The sequence below is a fragment of the Halichoerus grypus genome, chromosome 13 (genome assembly GCF_964656455.1).
Source record: "Halichoerus grypus chromosome 13, mHalGry1.hap1.1, whole genome shotgun sequence".
In the NCBI taxonomy this organism is placed as follows: domain Eukaryota; kingdom Metazoa; phylum Chordata; class Mammalia; order Carnivora; family Phocidae; genus Halichoerus; species Halichoerus grypus.
Window position 1 is genome coordinate 81,445,370 of NC_135724.1, and position 21,670 is coordinate 81,467,039.

Genomic DNA, 21,670 nt, shown 5'->3' on the forward strand with positions numbered 1-21,670 from the left:
GCATCTTTCCAACTGGTGAAGGAAAGAGTAGCTCGTAAACAGCCAACGTGCAAGCTGCTTTATTTTTTATGGAGAAGAACACTCATAAGGGCAGCCTGTTTGCTGTGAAAGAAACTGCTGCCCTGTCCACAGGGCCCCGTCCTTCCCGCATGTGTCGGTGCCCGGCCCAGGCTCATCTGCCCTGCCTGCGTTAACAAGGGAGTACTGCGCGGCCTTGCCCCCCGCGGGCGTAAAATGACGCTTCGCTGTCTCACCACAATTAGGAACCTGCTCGTAGAGGAGAAATAAAAAGACGTTTTTAAAGGAAGACAGTTAACTGAGCCCGTTTATAGGAGTACAATAGTTTGGGCCAGAAATCAACGCACACCTATTTTTTTTTTTTCATTGACACCTATTTAAAGCAGATCCAGAGACCGGGCTGCAAATTAGGTTTATGCACTTAGTTGTGGAGCTGTTCTGTTTACCTGGAGTTAGAACACATGGCACCGCGGGAGACTGGGGAGCCTTAGGTTCTAGACCAAAGTGGGGCAGGCACATTTCCTGTCATCCAAGCAACGGAATGATAAAAGCTTTAAGGCTAAAAGAAAAAAAATCTTTTTGCGCTTTCTTTTCCGCCCTAACACACAAGTGGGCAGCAGTAAGAGAGCTGGGTGTTAAAACTGTTTTGTACCTGCTCCAAACGGCCACAAACACAGTACTTTTTAAACCTTTGCCCACCCAGGCCTGGAACAGGGTTTTCCAAAGCTTGGGGTGATCGGGGCTTCAGTCCCCAGCCATAACTCAGTCCCCTGTTGTCCAGTCACCGTGGGGCCTGCGAATCGCAGCAATCAGGCTCAGCATTTAGGCCTCTGTGACAATCAGGTCCCTGGTGACCTGGAAAGCGGCAATGAGGGAACTCAGCTGAATCTTCTCGTTGGTGCCAACAGAGAGTCTGTACCTAAAAGAAGTCAAACAAAAGGTAAGAATAGAGAGTATCACGGGACAGCTGCCTTTTGACAAGGGGACGAGAGACAGCAAAGACGGGGACAGTGTGCCGAAGGAGGAAAGCAGGCAATCAAACTTGATCCTGGACAAGGATCTTCAGTGTGTCCGCTGACGTTCTCCTTTCTGCCCTGAACACTCATTTATAAATTCCACTCAAGCTGGTAAGGAAAAATTAAATTAAAAAAACTGTTATCAATGGCAGTGTTCGGAAGTTTGTGCTAGCCGTCTAGACGTATACAGAATTTAAGTGATAAGGATTTATTTCTTCACTCACAAAATGTACTGAGAGATTTCCTTCCTCTTAATTCACTTGAGAATGGGGGACTGTGGTTCTGTGGTCTAGTTATTAGTAAAGCAGGACACTAGTGGTTCATCTTGCCACCTTCCCAGTGCCCAGCCAGTGAAAGCAAAATCATGAGATTCGTCACGTAGGGAGAAGTGACCTCATGTGAGTGTGAAAGCCAGTGAGAGCAAATTAGAGTTGGTCCCGTGTTGGCATCTGTTTAGAACCCAGTGCTTCTGTCCACTTAAATGATAGCTGCCAGCTTCACTGGGGGCTAATAACTGTTTATGGAACCAGGCAAAGTGGAAAATTGAGTTTCTGTTTACTTTGCCCCCCAATATGCTTTGCTACGCCAAAATGCTTTAATAACAGCTGGATAGCTGGTTGTCCCCAAATGACCTAGATGTCAGAACTGAAGCAGGCCTTCCAGATAACGGCACTTCTAGAACCAATGTGGACCAAGCCTTTGAGGTCTAAGGAGAGGCCTTTATCTCCCAGTCCGTTACTGAGCCGAACCTGTCCTTGTGTTCGTTCATGTATTCTTTAAACAAGCAAGTCATACCCTTCCCATGTTTCTTTCAGTGATCCCACCAAAAACTAGACTGTGCCATATAGGAATGAGGTAGACAAGAAAGTTGGAACCAAGCAAGTAGAAAGAAAAAATGCACAACAGGGTAAAAAAGAAAGGAATCAAAATTGGGAAGTACTCACTCTATGTCTGCCATTTTGGTCAATAAATGTACTCGAACTGAAGATGGAAAGTCAACTGTGGGGAGAAACAAAATCAAATCAGTGAGGGTCTGCCCCTTCCTACTACTAAAAAAAAAAAAAAAATCCCATGACAATTATGAACTTAAACGTCAGAGGACACTACACTTGTCTGGAGGCCTCAGGTCACTGGCTGCCACACCTCTAAGGAAGTGAACATGGATGAGTTCAGTTTTTATCCATCTTGTGAGCAGGTTCCAAAGCGATCCCAAGAACCCGGAAGAGGCACCAATATTGCTTTAGCAACGGGGCAGCTCTAGGAGTGAACCAAGTTCACTCTAGGAGTGAAGCCAAGTTCTCACACGCTGTCCGGATTTTAAAAACAAATCTACTGATCTAAATCTCTATTCATATTCATTTTCCACAATCAAAGTGCAGAGCTGGGCTCCAGCCGACCACGCTCGTGGGCAGCAGTTACCACGCCAGTCGGCCCAGGGGAGGCCCGCGAGGCACGGGCAGAACATTCCCGGACCCGACTGTCCATGTGCAGCCGGCTGTGGGCAGGGGGACGGCTGCTCTGAGGAGACTGTGCGGCAGGTCACCCGGAGAACCTGAGAAAATCCTGATGCCCAGCTCCCCCCAGAGGCCAAGTGAACGGGTCTGGGGTGACGCCTACGTGCTGCCAAGGTTGAGAACCAGGTCTCTGTAGAGAAGATACGGCCGAGTGTGGAACTTAAGGCTGCTCTGCTTTACCCCGTGGATAGACGTTCCTCCTCTTTCTCTCCTTTTGGGGGGAAGTACCCTTAGAAACGTGAATTAAAACATACTATTTACTCCTGTAAAATACAAACCCTCGGAGGAGATAGTTAGCCCTCCGGAGCTGCTTGCCCAGGAAGTTCAGAGGTTAAGAGTCGTTTTGGAACAAAGTTGTAAACAGCAACAAGAGAAAACGAAAACTGCGGGGCCAGGTTTATACTTCGTTCCCGTTTCTCTGCTTCGAAAGCGAAGCCTCATGTTCCCTCGCTCCCGCTCTCAGCTGCCCCGCTCCCCTCCTCCCGCAGCTTCGCGACTGGGGAAGACCGTGAGTTACCCCTGTGCACGAACAAGTGTATCTCTGTCAGGATGTCCGGCAGCGCCAACCCCTTCAGGGTTTTCAACTCCATAATATCTAGAGAGGAACAGTTAAGGCAAAGGGCCAGCTTCCGGAACAAACGCGCTGCACAGAATTTTGAATCCCAACTCCAGTGGGGGTGACTTCTGGAAGGAGGGCTTCTAACCCCACCGTGGCAGTTGCTCTCAATCCAGCTGCGCCAAGTGGGCCCCAATTCTTGCCTTTCCTAGGTTTGCATCTTCCACAGGGGCTTTCCGATAGAACTGTCTCCGTCTAGTAGAGGGCAGAGCCGTATGCGTCCCCCAGAAGGCCTCCTGTCACCGCCCCGGCTTTGAACCTCACAGCCAAACACGAGTAGCGCCGGCCACTCAAGAATGATCGCACCTGCCGCCCCCAACCCCAAGGTCTAACTGCTGCTCTCACCCGCGAGCAAGGCGGCCTCAAGCTGTACCCACGTCAGAGTCCTTCAGGAAGAACTTTAGGGCATCAAAGACGAGGACCCGCCCCACCCCCAGACACTGTTCCCACAGCAAGCGGCCCGGACCCACGAGCAGCCAACCGTCTTTGGCCAGCAGGGTGTAGACGCCGGCTGCAGCCTGGACTCCCGGGCTGAGCTCGGGCCTCACGTACGTCCCGCAGCGTCGGCAGCACCCGAGGAAGGATACTCCTGTAGGCTGTGGTGAAGTCTTGATTCAACATCCAGTCCAGAATGTTGGCAATGTCGGACTTGAGGGGGTGCCCAGTGCAGGTGTAGACCGTCTCCTCCGTCACCTTCCCGAAGGCCATGTTGGTGCTCTGCGCAGGAGGGGGAGAATCGTGGCTGTCACAGCGGCCACCACGCTGCAGGCGGCTCCAGAAGCCTTCCCTAGCTTTCCCTGGTTTGCAGCACGTTACTCTCCCAGTTACTCAGAACCCCGAGGTGGGGGGAAGTCGTCGGTACACGGGGAGATCGAGATCTTACCAGTTTCTCGATTTCTGAATTATAGGTTGGCTGTGTGCTGCTTTTGTCTTTCTTGAAAACCTCTTCCGAAGCAGCGGCTCGAGACCTGCTGCAGTGGTTCCAACGTACCTGCAGAATGTTCAGAGCCCTTCGCATGTCTCCGCTGGAAAGGGTCACGAGGGCCTTCATCCCGTCCTCACTTAGGTCCACTCTGAGAGGAAAGAGGCAGGAGGAGGTCAGGGGCCCCGAGAGAGCACGAGCGTTCAGCCAGGGGATGACTAAGGCTTTGAAATAATGAAAGGAAAGGGAAGGACAGAGTAAACAGTACTCTCCCGATCTATGGCGGGCTCTCGAATTCACTCTGGTCTTTGGGGCTGTGGGCTTCACATTAGCAGTCACCGCCCACTCCCAAGTCGGGAGCGAGCCTCCCTGAGGCCCAAGCATTGCTGTGTTGAGCAACGGGCTTTGAATTCTGTCCTCCGAGAGGCAAGCGCGCTGGCGAGAGCTGCAGTCACGGAGGCAGACCAGCCCCTCTCACAAAGCAGCAGCTTGGGCTGGCTATGGGCCTGGCAACTGACGGCACAGAAGGTAATGTCTCAGTACCTTCCCTCCTAGTCCCGAAAGGCTGGAGGCATCTTAGCAGAAGAGACTCTGGCAGCACGCCGTTGCCAATGACAAAAGAAGAGTAGGAGGAAGTCAGGACGGCTTCCAGGGGAGGAGGATGGAATCAAGAGAGGAACCAAGTGCCTTTTACGAAGACTGTCCATGAGACGCCAGGGAAGAGGATAGCAGCTCGCAGACCCCGATGCTGACTTTGTGCCAGGCACCCTCCTTAGCTCTTTTTGTTTTTTTTTTTTTTTTTAATTTTATTTACCTCCTTAGCTCTTTACACGCCTTATCACCTTCGACTGCAGACCCGCCAGCCAGCCCAGGGCCCTGCCCACAACCCCCCAGTCCCTAAGGCCCTGGGCTTTCCTGCTTTCCCTTGTACTTACTTCTCTTCTTCTATGACGTGTTCCAGGCGGGGGACCATGAGTTCAGGAGTCAGGGGGCCAAATCGGAACCTTGTACACCGGGACTGCAGGGCGGGGATGATCTTTGACAGGTAGTTACAGATGAGGCAGAATCTGGTATTCTCAGTGAATTTCTCAATCACTGGCAAGGGAAAAGAAAACCAGCTCCTGTCTGTTCTGAGCCTTCCAGAGCCCTGGAGGCCCCACTCTTCCGAGCTCACGGGCACAAGCGGAGGCCATCCACAGGTTGGAGAGCTCCGGGAGTGAGGGGCTGCGGCCGGGTTGGCCAGGACTTTCGCCAGCCGCGCTCCTCCCCAAAGCTGATGGACACGCCACCTCGACGGGATTTTATAAAATGCTTCCCTTCCTTCTAATGTGCCATGATTCTGGCATTCTTGCCATATTCCTGTCCTTTTGCATAAAACTCCACTTGGCAGGTTGATGATGCCCCACCTTCTAATGGTGGGGGAGGGGGGTGGCTTGTTGCGGACTTCCCAGTGGACTCTGTCTCGAAGCCTTAGAGCATTCGACAGAGTGCTAACTCGAATTCAGAAAGCTTAGGAAACACCGGGTGCATTCTGTAGTTACCCGATGTTCTTGCACGGGGACCTGCCCAGACTGATAGTCACTGTGCAGAGCAAATGTTGAAGAAAGGCTGCCAAAGCTTTTAAGATCAGAAGACACTCTAACTGTCCTCCTCCTCTTAAACCCACTCCTTCTCCCCACAAATCTGCAAGACCGCTCCTCTCTCCTAGCTGATTACCTCAGAATCTTAATGCGAGAGATTACCAGTGTCCTTTCAAAGAAATCCACTGCACCAGGGCCCTTAAGATAGACAACTCACATGATACTCTCCTTCCCTGCCAGATCAGCCCCTTGGCAAATAGAGAAGTCATGTCAGCTTTCTGAGTGCGACTACGTTTCCAGTATTATTTTCCCGGCTACTGTCTTATCTCAGGGTACCGAGAGCAGAAAAGTCTACCCAGCAGTTTAGGAAAGACAGACTTTCCATACCTCCCCCACTCTTTCTAAGAATACAAATTCCCAACCCCAAATTGAACCCCGTGGAAGAGGAGGATGGGGCACCAGGGTCTCGTCAGAATTAAAAGTCCCACCAGGGCCTCTATCTTTAAGCTGCTGAAAGGGGAAACCCCCAGCACAGAGAGCTTTGGTCTAGATCGTCAGGTTGGCTACACACAGAGAAAGGTCAGCAGGTTTCTCTGGGCCGGAAGATGAAAATGGTCAACAAGCCAAGACATGTCTCATGTCCAAAGCTCCTAATTCTCTTCCGAAGGCACTCCTGAGCCAACACACTATCCCTGGGAGCTCTTCTTACCTCTCCTCAAGGCATTCTGGGCGTCTTGAGTCATGGCGTCAGCTTCATCCAGGATCACTAGTTTGAAGCCTTTCCTAGGAAAACAAATGGTACCATCTGAAGATTTCTTCAGTCTCACCTCCACTTCCAGGCCCAAACCTACACGTACAATTGTGCCGTAAGGCCCTGCCTCAGAGAGTCCATTCCTCCTCGACCTCTGAGCGAAGCAGACATCTGTGGTCACACAGAGGACATGCCCGTCACTCCCCACTCTTAAAGGGACTGAGGTCTGACTTGGGTATTTTTGTTACATTGTTTCCTCTGGCACCTCTGCCTTTCTTCTGCGCACACTGGGTATCCTGTTACTCGGGGCGTGGCATTGCTTTTTCCCACCACCTTCGCCCTTCACTCATGCCTGTCTTTTCATCTTTTCCTTTGTTTACCACCATCCCCGTTGTCCATCCCAATCTCAATTCATTTTTGTTTAAATTCAAACTAGCTCATCTGGTCTTAGGATGTCCTCAGTCTTCGGGTAGCTAATAAAATGAGTTAATGCTTCCCAAAGAACTTGCTAATATAGACTTAGGTAATGTTTTATTTTGATATTTACATTATTTCTTACTAGCGTCCTTGTACTTTACCTCTTTTTCACGGCTACTGTTGACAATCATTTGTTACCTTTACAGACTAGCAAAGGGGAGGATTAAAAAAATTAAGCTCTGTCATTTCACTGATCAGACTCTCTAGGGAGAGAAATTATGCAAATAATTCTTACTTAAATATTGTCCTTGTGCTAGCAAAGCTCAGGATTGGTCCCCGAACGATATCTATTCCTCGGTCGTCTGAAGCATTCAGCTAAGTGTGAAAGAGAGAAGCCAGAGTAAATTAGAAACATGTTGGTGATTTCCATCAATCCAGCTTGGCAAGCTAGGTCTCTAGGTCTAACGACACCTACGAGATAAACACTATTAAAAAGCCAAGATCACAACTGTATTTAAAACTCACAACTCGCTACACCATTCCATTACATTCTGAAGGGCAAATGACTGTGTTTCCTCCCCCTTTCGAGGACAACCGCTGACATACTCTGGCAGAATAATTAATTGGCCTGGCCACAGTGAACAGCACCTCTGGCATGAACAGAATCATGCTAATTTTAGCTACCGAAACCCAGAGCAACCCAGAAGTTACCCAGTCTTTAATACACTGAAGTAAGAACATTGGTGGCAGCAAGGTTCTAAGATCTATAACAAAAAAATAAGCTAGACATTTTTTTTCTTGCAGTAGACAATATTTAAAATTTTGTAATCTAAGGGTATCAGTCAAATCTCAGAGCAAACAGATGGCATACTCAAATTCAGTGATTTGAAGAGAATTACATGAAGAGACATTTTAAACGGTGGGGTGTGGGGTAACCACAAGAGCTATGCAATACCTCTGCAACTGCTGGGGCCCATTACCAGCCCCAAGTCTTGAGAGGTGAGTGGGCCGGGGGGTGGTGCTGGCACCTGGAGAAGGCTGTGGGATTTGCCCTGCGGGTGGGGATGCTGTCAGCCTGTGGTGACCCCCAAGACAGAACCAGGCATCATTCTCCCTCCCCCCGACTCCTGCCAGGGCCCCTATTGGCCAAACCTAACCAGGGGGAGCCAAAGGACAAGGCAGCCTGTAGTCAATACAGCTCAGCCTTCCAGGGCAAGAACGGGGGGAGCCACATGGAGAAGAAATGTGGACAGGCACATAGGAGACAGCAAGCCACCGAGTGACCACTCACTGAGTGACCCGAGTGTTGGCGTGTAAGTTGGCAAAGGCAAAGAAAAATATCTAGCCCTACCACTGCCCTCTAGCTAATGCGAATCCAGACCCAAGTGTCAATTCTAGATAAAAGCCACTCGAGATATTTTATGTCTGTTCCTTTCCCCACCTCTAGCACAGCAACTTACTTGTAAAGTAAGACAAATCTAAGAGAACTAAGAGACTCGAGTTCTTTGCAGAGTAAGAAGAATCCTCCTATTTACCTCCAAGACCATGGAGCCAAATTCCTTATCCTTGTATAGCTGTTTCGCACAGGCTAGGATGGTGGAGGTCTTTCCCGTCCCTGGAGGACCATAGAGAAGCAGGTGGGGCAGGCGGTCTTCACTAATAAATTTCTGAACTGAGGGTTGGGAAGAAAGAGAGACCCCATCAGTTTCCGAGAGTTGCCTCATTCACCGTGGGCCCTTGAGTTGGCTTGAATTTACTTCAACACTACGTTCAAATCAGAGGTAGATGCAGGAATGAAAAATCTGAAGGACTCAGCTCTTACGGCAACATTCCATAAAGCTCAGTCAGATACTTCAAGGTTATTACTCAGCAGAGACATCACCAAGAAATTATACAGGTCCTCCAACTAGAATGACAGCAACTGACACATGGATGCTTACTGGTACTCAAAATGTCCTGATGAGAAATCAGATCATTCAGTGTCTGTGGCCGGTACTTTTCAACCCTGAAATACAATTTAGCATGGATTACAATATATACAAACGCAAGAACATGCTGTCACGTGCAAAAGAATCCTTTCATATCCTAACGAAAAGAGGAAGAGAAATAAAATCCTTTAACTTTTAATACAGACCACTGGTTCTCAACCAGGGGCAATTTTGTCCTTCAAGAAACACTTGGTGATACCTGGAGACCTTTTCAGTTGTCACAATTGGGTGGAGGGTGTTACAGGCCTCCAGGGGATAGGAACCAGGGCTGTCACTAAACATCCTACGATGCGCAGGACAGCCACCATGCCCGCCCCCACCAAGTATCTAGCCCAAAATGCCAATAGCACTGCTCTAATTTCACCTTTCCAGCTGTCTGCCTATAAACAATCTCAACCTGGATGGGCACCTACTATTTCAAAGTAAATTAAAAACTGAACTCTTTGGGGCACCTGGGGGGCTCAGTCGGTTAAATGTCTGCCTTTGGCTCAGTTCCTGATCTCAGGGTACTGGGATTTTGCCCTGCATCCGGCTCCCTGCTTAGCGGGGAGTCTGCTTCTCTGCACACCGCCCGCCTCATGCTCGCTCTCTTTCTCAAATAAATAAAAATCTTTTTAAAAAAATTGAACTCGTACCCAAATATACATCAGAAGATGAATGGATAAATAAATGGTGGTCTATCCATGTAATGGAATATTATTCACCCATAAAAAGGAATGAAGCACCCACACCTGCTACAACATGGATGAACCCTGAAAACATGATCCTATGAAAGCCCCCAGTCACAAAAGGCCACATACTGATTCTATTTATATGAATATCCACAACAGGCAAATTCAGAGGAAGGGGAGGTGGGGATGGGGAGTAACTGCCAATGGGTATGGAGTTTCCATTTGGGGTAAAATGAAAAAATTTGGAACTAGACAGTAACGTGGTAGCACAACGTTCTCAACGTACTCAGTCACGGAATTATACACTTTACAATGTTTACAACTGTAAACTGTATGTTATGTGTTTTTTCCACGATAAAAACAAACTGAACTCCTTATTAAACAAGACCAACTTGGGGGGCGCCTGGGTGGCTCAGTCGTTAAGCGTCTGCCTTCCGCTCAGGTCATGATCCCAGGGTCCTGGGATCGAGCCCCGCATCGGGCTCCCTGCTTGGCGGGGGGCCTGCTTCTCCCTCTCCCACTCTGCCTGCTTGTGTTCCCTCTCTCGCTGTGTCTCTCTCTGTCAAATAAATAAAAAAAAAAAAAAAAAAAAAAAGACCAACTTGGACCTTTCTGAAGAAATCAAGCCGAATCCCTTCAGTTCCTAAAACATCATTCAGATGCAGCTGTGGAAGTAGGATGGTTATTTATGAGTGCAAGCTCTGAATTCACCTGGGTTCAAATCCCAACTTATTTTCTAGCTCCGGACCTTAGGCAAGTCCTTTAACTTTTTGGTTTTACAACTGGAACAATAACTACCTAGGCTCTTTGTAAAGATCAAACATCTAGCAGGGTCCTTGCTAATCTAGTAGGAAGCCACTTAAATACAACTTAACTGGGGAGCGTTATTATCGTCATTATTATTTCAGTTTAGAATTTGAGCAATAATTGCATTGAAGATTCCAGCAAGAGTAGAGAGCATTTTGGCACGAAGGCCGATGCGAAGTCAGAAGACGCGGGATCTAACCCCCGGGCTGTCACCCGGTGCGTAAAACGAATGGCGGCGGTGGGAGTAGGGCAGCGGGAAGGCCTGGCAAAAATCCTAGAAGAACGGAGGGGACTGGGGAGCTGGGGATGTCAAGGCGAAATTCTGGGGCGAGGTCCGGGCCGCAGGTCAGGGGCGGTGGGGCGAGGTCCGGCGGGCTGCGGCCTGGCCGCTGGCCCACCCGGCCACCGATCCCCCTTCCTGCGGCAGCCGGGCCTCCTCCTACCAGGGCAGGTTTCTGATCTTGGCCGCCGCGGGCTGCTGCTGCTCCTGCTGCGCTGAGGTCTCCATGGCGGGGTGATAAAGGTGTGCGGGTCCGCTGGGATCGTCGCGGCCCCGAGGGACCTGCACAGCCACTAGCCGCGCCCCGACCCCGGGACCCGGGCACTTAGAGTTCGCGCGCAAAAGCAACTCTCGCGAGATGTAGCCTCCTGCTTCCGACTTCCTCCCTAGGTCCCGCCCCCTTCCCCGTTGCCAAGGCGCCGGTTACCAGGTTACCGGGAGGCGCCGGCCGCCCGCCACCCTCCCGGTCCGCCCTTCCAGCCCCGCGCGGCCCTTTCGCCGGGGCGGCGGGGCTTCCTGAGCCCGGGGACGGGGGGAAGCAAGAGAGGCCAGGTCACCCCCTGCAGCCGCCAGTCATCATTACAAACTAAAGTCTCGCGGCCAAAGCCAATTTCAGCTCCCACCAAAGTTCAAACACTTACCGTTCAAAGGAACAGAGAGCCTCCAGCGATGAAAACCCCCCGAGGAAAAACAGCCCCAAATGACAGGGCCAGTTCTTGAATATAGATGCCCTAGGAAAAAAGCCTCGAAATAAGCTGGGAGGTGAGTACTTCGAATCGATAAACAACTCCAAACACACACAATTCCAATCTACCTCCCAAGCCATGCCCCTCACCCAACAAAATCTAAAGAACCAAGCTCCAGAAACAACCCCAGAGCGAAAACAAAAAATAAACTCCCAGTTAAGTTAATATGTGTAACTGGAAAGGGCTGGTCACTAAGCACAGAGGACAGGGTCCCTATGACCTGAAGACAGGAGAACCAGTATGGAAATTTTAGTGCCTTTTTCTGCGATGAGGTGATTATGGACCACTTTGATTTTCTCCTATTTCGCTGGTCTGTATTTCCCAGCAATGAGTATGTATATTACATATTACAGATTACATACTTTATCCATAATAAAGCTTTTTTTAATTTTTATTTTTTAACGTGTTGAGAAAGACAATAGGGAGAAGAGAGGAGGCTGGGCTGGGGTCAGAAGTGTTCTGATTCAGAAACACCTGCTCTTTGCACCTTATTACATCACTGGCACCTGCTCTAGGAACAGAGCAGAGGCACGGTGGGGCAAATACATGATGGTGGTTATGCTTCTCGCTAGCCCCTGCCTGGAGAGTCAAAAGAAGGGGGGAGGGTCAGATGTGGCTTGTGGTGTGACAGTGGCCAGCTCTTAACTCTGCTTGTTCAGATCCTTAGTCTGCCACTTTGCCACTTAGCTTTGGGCATCTCGCTTCTCTCCGTGTCCAATAATCTCTACTCCAAAGGTGCCTGCCAGGATCAAATCACACATGTAAAGCAGCAGGTACATTGCCGCCTTACTCTCTCCTTCCCTTCTAGGACACTCTCCACCCACCCTGTTCTTGTTTCAAATGTTTCCTCTCAAGCAAGACCTACTCAAGAATTGGCTGGTGTGACTATGCCCGCGAGGGTTGATTTCATGTGTCAACGTGACTGGACTCTGGACGCCCAGAGAGCTGGTAACATATTATTTTGGGGCTGTGTCTCTGAGGGTGTTTCTGAAAGAGACTGGCATTTACTCAGATTGGACTGAGTAAAGATCGCCTCACCAGTGCGGGTGGGCATCATCCCTCATCCCTCATCACTGAGGGCCTGAATAGAATGGAAAGGCAGAGGAAGGGTGAATTCGCTCTCTTTTTGAGCTGGGATATACATCTTCTCTTGCCCTCAGATACCAGCGCTCTTGATTCTCAGGCCTTTGGATTCACACTGAATAACACCACTGGCTCTCCTCGGTCTCCAGCTGGCAGACAGTACATCGTGGGACTTCTTGGCCTCCATCATCATGTGAGCCAATTCCTAGGATATATAAAATATAAATATGAATATAAAAATATAAAACATATTTAAAATACAAAATATATTAATTATACATATATGTTATTGATATATAAAACATAAATAATATATATCAATATACATATACAATGTAAAATGTATTTTTTTAAAGATTTATTTATTTATTTATTTGACAGAGAGAGACACAGCGAGAGAGGGAACACAAGCAGGGGGAGTGGGAGAGGGAGAAGCAGGCTTCCCGCGGAGCAGGGAGCCAGATGTGGGGCTCGATCCCAGGATCCTGGGATCCTGACCTGAGCCAAAGGCAGATGCTTAATGACTGAGCCACCCAGGCACCCCTGTAAAATGTATTTTAAGTCTACAGAATAAAAATATAAATGACATATATATAGCCATTTTGCTAAGGGGCCTTTACATTAGAAACATGATGCCACCACCTCCTTGAGCTGGAAGATGTGAACGAGACTGGACCAAGTTCTCATAAAACTGTGTGCACCTGCTGTTCAGTTTGCTTGGAATGCAGAATTCTTCTGTGTGACATTATATTATATATTTACAAGGTCATGTGTTGTGTGCCTCCCCAGTGGATTTTAAGCTCATTGGGAGGCAAGGCTTTGATTTATTCACCAATAGATTCCTGGTGCCTGGAACAGTGCATGGCTCAAAGGAAGCACTCAATTAATAATTGTTCCATGAATGAATGAATGACAATAGTTAATACTCTTTAGGTAGTTACTATGGGCCAGACACTGTTCTAAGTGCTTTGCTTTATGTTTATTACACTCACTTTATAATTTGTTGCGATAAGCCTGAGCCACTATCATTAGCCCCATTTCATAGACATGTTAAGTAACTTGCCCAAAAGTTTAGTAGGTTTTGTGACTTGGTGTAAGGGGCACAACTGGATCTAACCAGGACTATGTGATTCTATAGCCCAAACTCTTAGCCGCTCAGCTAGTGTGGTCCCTGGACTAGCAGCAGGAGCATCCCCTGGGAACTTGTTAGAAATGTTAATTATTCTTCTCCCCACCCCAAAACCACTGAATCTGAAACTCTGGGGGTGGGCCCAGCCATCTGTGCTGTAACAGGCCCTCCAGGGGATTCTGATGCACTCAAGTTTGAGAACCACTGCCCTACACTCCTCCTGCTTCTCAGTCCTTGAGCTCACCATGACTTCACTTTCTAAGAAAGAGAATGGGTACTCACTTGCATACTCTGGAAAAACAGAGGTGTCCGTATAATATGTGTGTGTGTGCGTGTGTGCGTGTGTGTGTATGTGTGCTTTTGTGTGTTTCTGTTTTTGTTATTAATTGAATTAATTGAAGGTACAGTCCTTTGGGCAAGTTACTTAGGTGTCTTTGGACCTCAGTATTGGCATTTGTGAAATGGGCAGGGGTAGGGGGCTGGATTAGAGAGAGGGATGACATTAAGAGCACCTGAGGATTTTACAAAATTCCAATACGTGAAGCCCAGCCAGACCAATTAAATTTGGCCTTTGGGAGTGGGACTAAGCACTAGCAGTTTTAAAAAGCTTCCCAGGTGATAATAGTACGCTAAAATCGTACTAGGGCCTATTGTGAGCCAATCACAGCAATCCTAGCCCCCGATTGGCTTAAAGGGGAAAAAGGGGCGAGGCGGCTCTGGGAAAGTTTTCTCCTTATGAACTTCGTGGATCCTTGCACGGGCGATCTTTAGCCTCTCTCCCAGAGGAAAAATTCTGTCACCTTGAAGAGAAAGAGATAAAGACCCAAATTACAAGCTCACACATCTCTAAGCAGCCTAGGAGTTAGTACATAAAGAAGAGGGCTGGGTGGAATCTATGCCCTGCCGCTAGGGGGCGGAGTTTGCAGGGGGAAGATTTAAGCAGAGAAGGAATGTAGTAGCGAAATATTGGCTGGCTCAGCATCAGTCGGAAGGCTGGAGACCCCGGCTTGGAAAATGGAACAAAGACAGGCCAAGGAACTGAAACCATGGTCAAAATTATGCCACGGAAGAAAACCAATAAGGAAAGTGCAGCTGCTTCCGACCTTCAGGGGCCACTGCCCCCGCTGCCCCCCTAGGCAATGGATGTCGCTTTCCCAAACATTTCCACCGTCAGAAAGATTTCACCACTTCTGTCCTGCAGTGGATGCTAACTGAAACTAGCGCCCCATTAAAAGTGTGGGGAGACATGCCTAATTGTCCAGGTGGGGGTTGCATGTTGGCCAGTCCCTGGTATATGGCTTGAATGGCGGGAAATGACTTCTGCCTCCCACCACTTGTAAACTGAGGACATCCTTGAATATAGATAGGAGAGGGGTTCAGATGCTGGCCACCAAAGGATCACAAATGTTCACTTGCCAGTATTCAGCCATGACGGACGGCAGCCAAAAGTTGCCAGAACGTATGATTTTTTTAAGGGAAATCAGAAATTTAGATTTTTATGTGAAATTATGGTATGTTAAACATTGGCAACTAATTAAAAAAAAAAAACTTGCTGGTCAAGCACAAATGTTGGGTCATTTTGTGACTTTTTCTCTCTCAAGTACAGATGATCAGGCAAAAGATACAGTCATTTCTTCTCACCCTCTGCCTAGATTGTAGACATTCTGGAGGAATAAGGGTAAATCAAGCTGGTATCTCCATGTGAATTGTGACATTGATGAGCATAGGCACAAACTTCTCTTATGTAATCAGAACCAGATTTGGAAATGCTTTAATAAAACAGTAGGTCCTAGAGATGGCAGGATCAGAAGTTACAAACAAAATTACCAATGAAAGGCATTTGCTCTCAAAATTGAATTAGGGAAAGGGAGCCCTGGATCTTATTACTCTTAGCTTTGGAACAAACTTGGCTTTGGACACAGCACTTACTGCCTTAGTTTATTTTTAAGATTTGTTCTTATGAGAGAATGGGATGCGAGGCTATCTTTGGAAGATGCTGGCAGAAGAAAATCAAACTGGGTCTTTCTCCTGAGCATGTTTATACTGGTGAAATCATGTTTAAATGAAGAGCAAGGACTTCAAGGAGGAAAAAATCTCAAAGGGCAATTTGAAGAGTTTGTGTAGAGGAAGGGCCATCTTCTTTGGTGACCACAGCAAAATCATTGACTGATAAGGAATGTAAATCTTCAGATCTTTTGGGGCCCTTTCCCCCTTCAATGACTTTCTCTTGTCAGAAACCCCAGAATGCCCCATATCAGGGTTTAGGGAAATCCATTCATCATCCCCTAATGTGTGTTAATTGAATAACTAAGGAATGGTTATTTTTCGATTCCTGAATCTGATGCTCTTTAAGTTTGAGATTGAAAGGGTGATTCATATGAATTTGCTCCATGGGCTCAAAAAATTTCACATTTCTTAATTTTTCTAAATTACATATAATGTGGCTCAAGGTCCTCCACTGTCTCTTCCTCAAGCCAAGGGAGTTTGGAAATTCATTCTGTGGGAGTTGGGTTCCTTCCCTTCCCTGGGGTCATTTAAGAAGGCTAAGAGGTTGTGGGGAAATAGGCCAGAACATTTGAGGAAGGGCTTTTAGTCTTCAGTTGTTCCTATAGTCTGTTGGAATAGATGCTCTTTGTCATCAGGTTTGAGGTTTAGACTTCCCTGTGCCCCTCCTTTGAAATTCTGCCACCTTCTCCTCCTCACCCACTTACTAACTCAAAGTGAGTTTCCAGAACCAATAGTATCAACACTCCTCGGGAGCTTGTTAGAAATGCAAAATCTCTGGACCCACTCCAGGACTCCTGAATCAGAATTGCATTTTAACAAGGTCTCCAAGCAGCCGGTGTGCAGATTTCAGCTGAGAAGCCCCAGATACCACGTAATGTATCTCTCTCCCACCATCTTGCTCTCACCGCTGTTCTGCATCTCTAGTGTGGAATTCATCAGGGAGTAGGGCCACTGGTCTCTCACGTAACGCTCCCACCTCCTCCCTGCTAAGGGCCTAGCATTTTGGTAATTCAACTCCAAGTCCCAAAGTTCCTAGTCTCCCCTGAGCCAGGCAAACCCAATGCTCTAGGACTCTGAGGCTTAATTGCTTTGGGGAAAAGAAAAAAAACCCCAAAACCCTTAGTTTTTGGTGATGAGTCTACAGTAGAAAGTAAGTCCAGTTAATTTCTCCACCACATTATACCTAATAATAGGCCCTCTGGGCTGTGAAATTTTAAAAATACTTCTTCTTCTGGAGTCTTCCCTGATTCCCTCTAGTTTGAGCCCAGCATAATTGCCCTGGGCTAGAATCTCTGGGGCCATCTTGATTGAAAAAGAGGAAAAGGTGTTAATAAGGAGGGGATGGAAGTTTAGTTCCATTATCCTGGCTCTGTTCGGTGCTGGTCCAGCCATGGACCACACTGCCGTTGGGTCTATGGAACAGAATTGCAAGGCAAAAAGCAGTTGGTGTGTACCTGTTGTACAATCTTTGTGCAAAACAAGGGGACCGTTTCTCTCCCCTCTCTCATCATAGCAGGGACCCCGGGGGATGCAGCGAAGTGAGAAATAGACCTTAATATTGGCAAAAGACTGCAGATTCAATTCGAGGATGAATAGTAATAAGAAAATGCAAATTACTATCATTATTTACGTTGCATGGCAGAGTTACACAACACTTTATTATACAGTAGATGCTACACAAAGAACTGCTATTTATAGACATTTTGTCCTGTTCCTCCAATCCCCCTAAACTCACTCTTTCAAAGCATCTGGCCCAAGTTCAATGGCAATGTGATTTTAAAAAATACATTTATTTTAAATATATGCAATACTGAAAAATAAAACAAGAAGAGCCAAGGCTGCGCCAGGTCAATGTGGAGAATTTTTAAGCTCGAAGATATTTTAAGTGTTTCAAAGATATAGATGTTCAAAACATACTTTTAAAAATTCTTTCAACTTAAGAGAAAGTGTATTTTTTTAAAGGGAGGTACCTTAGAATTCAATCTTATTCCAAACTGAAGATACTTGGCAGATGTGCAGCAAATTAAAATATCTGGCATGTTCATTAATACGAAGATTGGACAATTGTGTCTTGAAAAAGTCTTAAAATTTAAAGGTCATTTAAAGAACAGATTTTTAAAAAATTAATGAAAGCAAATTTCCTTTTTAAAGGGGTATTAATTAAAGTTTCCTGAATCTCATGGGAATAAATTATTTTGTACCCTCTGCTTTAATTTTTTTCTTAAATTTTTAAGGGATATTGGACAAAAACAACATATTCAGTATGTCATATTTTGGCAAATGTCAACCAGAACTGGCTTGTTAAATATGGGTTATCTTCAGTTTGTGCCAATCTATTAATTTAAAATGTTTTCTTAATGCTAAATTCAAATAAGTTCTTGGTTTTGATACAGCTTCTAATTTTCTTCTGTTGTTCAGGTGATTTGAAATTATAATTAAGAATAAATTTTGCAAAATTAACACATAAAAAGGCATCACTGGAAGCGTTTTTCCATTGCATAATTCCAAATGCCATGGAAATGGTTGGCGTATTTTGGATAGTCGTGGAACTTAATTCCATACGTACATATTTCAAAATTATCCATCTGCTTAACACCAGGAAGGGTTTCAATGGTAAGATCTTGGTGTACCCGATTGTGGAGAACTTGGTGTGATAGAATTTGCAAAATCAAAATCGTGTCATTTCTTTAAAAAACAATTAGTGGGATTAGAAAGTTGGTCCAAGCCTGCAATATGGTGTTATGAGAACAAGAAAATAAGATCATTTATTCATGTCTCCCTGTACTCCTCCAATGTGACCACCAGGGAGAAGACACACACAGAGGTAATGAACTAAAGATCCCCCCAGATCTTAAGGACTGGGTGACTTTAGCTTAAGCTTTACTGTTTTTAACCAAGCAAGTCCTTCTCATGTGAAATTGTAAGTGCTGAAAAAGAACAGTGACATCTTTAGTCCCAACTACTATAAACTATCTCAATACTGGTACTAAGCTATAAGTTGATAAACTTCTCCTTTGACTTGTAGCAACTTCCTAAACAGATTGGGTGCCAGTTATTTATAAATACATAAATAAAGTGACCGTGGTAGATTGTCTGCAAAAATGATTGCTGCCCATTCCTCCCATCCCTCCGGGGTGCATGCAGCTTCTCCTCTCAAGAACTGGAGTCTATTTCCTCACTCCTTGGAGGCTGGTCTTTGACTTGCTTTGACCAAGAGAATGTGGCGGCAATGCTATTCCAGAACTTCCAAGCTGAGGCCTGGAAGTTTACACTTTGACTAGAGGGAATACCATCTGCCGTGTCAAGAAGTCCAGGTTTATCTGCGGGAGAAAGGGGCCAAGGGAAGGGGACTCCAGGAACTCAGGTGACAGCCAGAAGGCCCCAGAGACATGAGGGAGTCCAGCCAACACCACAAGGAAAGAGGCTCAGCTGTCCTATGCAGTCCCCAGTTGTTCAAGCCATTCCAGTGGAAGCCTTATGAGCGAGGCCATCTTGGGTCCTCCAGCCCCAGACAAAGCCACCCCAGCTAACACCATGTGAAACACAGAGGAACTGTCCCTTTGAGCCCTGCACTAGTTCCTGGCCCACAGATTCACAAACAAATAAAATGATTGTTATTTTAAGCCATTATATTTAGGTGTGGTCTGTTACGTAGCAGCAATAGATAACACCAGAGTGACAATTTTCTAAATCCTCAAAATTGGGATTTACCAACTCTTAAAACATTTTGGAGTTTGAAAGGAAAAGACAAGTAGAATATTCATTAACCAAAGCTGTCATAACTAAGGGAATTTTCTAAAAGTCCTTTTGAAAAAGTTTTGTGGCTGCACTTATAGACTATCTCAGTTGCTAATATTTCTGTCACAGAGAGTGATTTATTTATAAGTTAGCTAATGTGTAACCTTGACTATAACAATGACAAAAGTAGTTTCTTCAATACTTATCTCATTTTTACTTGGTTGTTATGTAAATGAGAAATTCCAAGGAAGCGGGCGCCTGGGTGGCTCAGTCGGTTAAGTGCCTGCCTTTGGCTCAGATCATGATCCCAGAGTTCTGGGATCAGGTCCCACATCGGGCTCCCTGCTCAGTGGGGAGCCTGCTTCTTCCTCTCCCTCTTCTCCTCCCCCCTGCTCATGTTCTCTCTCTCTTTCTCTCTTGCGCATGCACATGCACTCTCTCAAATAAACAAAATCTTAAAAAAAAAAAAAAAGAAAAGAAAAAGAAATTACAAGGAAGCTACCAGTAAGGAGGAACAGCCCTACAAACCAGACCCTCTGTGAAGCACTCCTAGGCTGCAAATATTGCCTGTATAAAGTACACTTGATATACTTGTATATCAATAGAAATACATGTGTGCATGTATTCCTAGACCTAGGACCAAAAGAAATTATCTAGGCCTAAAACATGTTTTAAGCAAGTTAGAGTTCTTATTCAAATTATAATATGACTTGCAATACTAGTACTGAATTTTTAAAAACTTGGCCACCTCATGTTACCAAATTTGCCAGCGTTTTGACAATGGTATGTATGGAAACATTGCTAGCAGTTTTTTCGACCTCAGGATTTTTTTTCATCTGCAAAATTGGGATAGATTTTTTTTTAAGAAAAGAACATTTAAATTAGCAGGTGACATATGGATCAGATACTAGCTATATTTGGTGCCTGTTCACTAGAAAATTACATAAAAGGATACTTAGGAAAGGAGGTGAAAAAGAACCAGTAATAGGAGCCAAATACTCAGGGAAGAAAAGTCTAGTTTATACATGAGACATTATTAGCATAAGGCATTTTGTTCTGTAATGTAACTGTTGTAAATGAGGGAGAGAATAGGAGAAAAGTGGTAAATATACAGAAAATAACAGGAGAACAAAGTGACTTTAAAAAAAAAAAACAGACTCAGGCACACAGACTGAGGGCAAGATCTATAAACTAGTCTACTGGGTTTCCATTTTGGGGCATTATTTTGGACTAGATAATGTAAAAACTTTCCCCAGTTAATAGTCGTCCAGATAATGCTGGATAAAATATAACACCACCAGAAAACAGGAATAATCTTCAGAAGTCAGAAAAACAGATGGTGAAAACCAAACTCGTAAGGATTGTCTCCATGGAGCAGGGGAGGGGTTTCAGTTGTAAAAGTCCCAAAGGACAGGGGACAAAACTTTGGGGGAAAGGAACTGTGGCCTCCACACAAAGACCCTCAAAGAGCTACACCCTTAGGGAAAAGGGTGGAGGGACTAGAAAAATTCATCCAGCCAACATAGGGAGATAACAAGGCAGCTTATTTCTTTTTTTTTTTTTTTTTTTAAGATTTTATTTATTTATTTGAGAGAGAATGAGAGACAGCATGAGAGGGAGGAGGGTCAGAGGGAGAAGCAGACTCCCTGCCGAGCAGGGAGCCCAATGCGGGACTCGATCCCGGGACTCCAGGATCATGACCTGAGCCGAAGGCAGTTGCTTAACCAACTGAGCCACCCAGGCGCCCAAGGCAGCTTATTTCTTTTATTCTGGACCCCGAGTGGGAAAGAAATGCCCCCTTAGAATTCGTCACAATAGGACTACATTCATACAGGTTTAGGGTTCAAATTTACACTTGGGGAACCTTCAAGCCAAGAAATGAACTAAACAAACTCTGGAAGGCAAACCTTCAGTCTAGATGTACTGGATTCCCACAGATAAAGATCTATGTGTCTGAAATTACAAAACACACAAGGAAGCAATCCACCATGAGCAAGAGTCAACAGAAACAACAAACAAGATCAGATCCCAAATGCTTCAGATAATTGGTTTATTAAAGACTCATTTAAAATAAATTGGTTCACCCTGATTAAAGCCACAAATAAATTAATAAACACAAGAAAAGAACAACTCTTAAAATAGATAAAGTACTTTTGAAAAAGAAACTAGGATGTCTTCATCTTGGTAAGCGATTTTTCTCTTTATCATTGTCAGTGGAACCAAATATTCAACATGAGACTGCACCTACGCATTGTATATTAACCAGAAGCAGTAAAATTTCCCCATGAGTCATTCATTATCAGTCATTTAGCAAACATTTATCAACACCTGTAATGTGCCACCAACTATGCGATGCCTGGAATGGGGGCGTGGGGGGGGGGGGGCGT

General features: G+C 45.9%; 1 protein-coding gene and 1 long non-coding RNA gene across 5 annotated transcripts in view; one reads left to right on the forward strand and one right to left on the reverse strand.

Moving 5' to 3' along the window:
- Window positions 1-43: 43 nt before the first annotated feature.
- Window positions 44-10,934, reverse strand: RFC5 (replication factor C subunit 5). 4 transcript variants are annotated; one of them, XM_036083362.2, is made up of 11 exons: window positions 10,744-10,934; window positions 8,775-8,839; window positions 8,370-8,506; window positions 7,130-7,209; window positions 6,376-6,449; window positions 5,022-5,181; window positions 4,156-4,237; window positions 3,752-3,881; window positions 3,066-3,143; window positions 1,979-2,033; window positions 44-937 (listed from the first exon to the last, which is right to left on the reverse strand). In XM_036083362.2, exons 1-11 carry the CDS (start codon window positions 10,806-10,808, stop codon window positions 841-843), a joined length of 1,023 nt encoding a protein of 340 aa, XP_035939255.1. In that variant the 5' UTR covers window positions 10,809-10,934; the 3' UTR covers window positions 44-840. The 4 variants fall into 4 exon arrangements, 3 of the variants coding, with proteins under 3 accessions (XP_035939255.1, XP_077917044.1, XP_077917043.1); XR_004914463.2 differs by having other exon boundaries at window positions 878-937; window positions 3,080-3,143; XM_078060918.1 differs by lacking the exon at window positions 3,066-3,143 and having other exon boundaries at window positions 3,717-3,881.
- An 87-nt stretch (window positions 10,935-11,021) lies between these two features.
- LOC144379936 (uncharacterized) overlaps window positions 11,022-21,670 on the forward strand; it is a 32,663-nt gene continuing 22,014 nt past the window's right edge. Inside the window, exons 1-3 of the long non-coding RNA XR_013443496.1 lie at window positions 11,022-11,342; window positions 12,135-12,274; window positions 12,487-12,602. This is a non-coding gene — a long non-coding RNA (uncharacterized LOC144379936). The remainder of the gene's footprint in view (window positions 11,343-12,134; window positions 12,275-12,486; window positions 12,603-21,670) is intronic.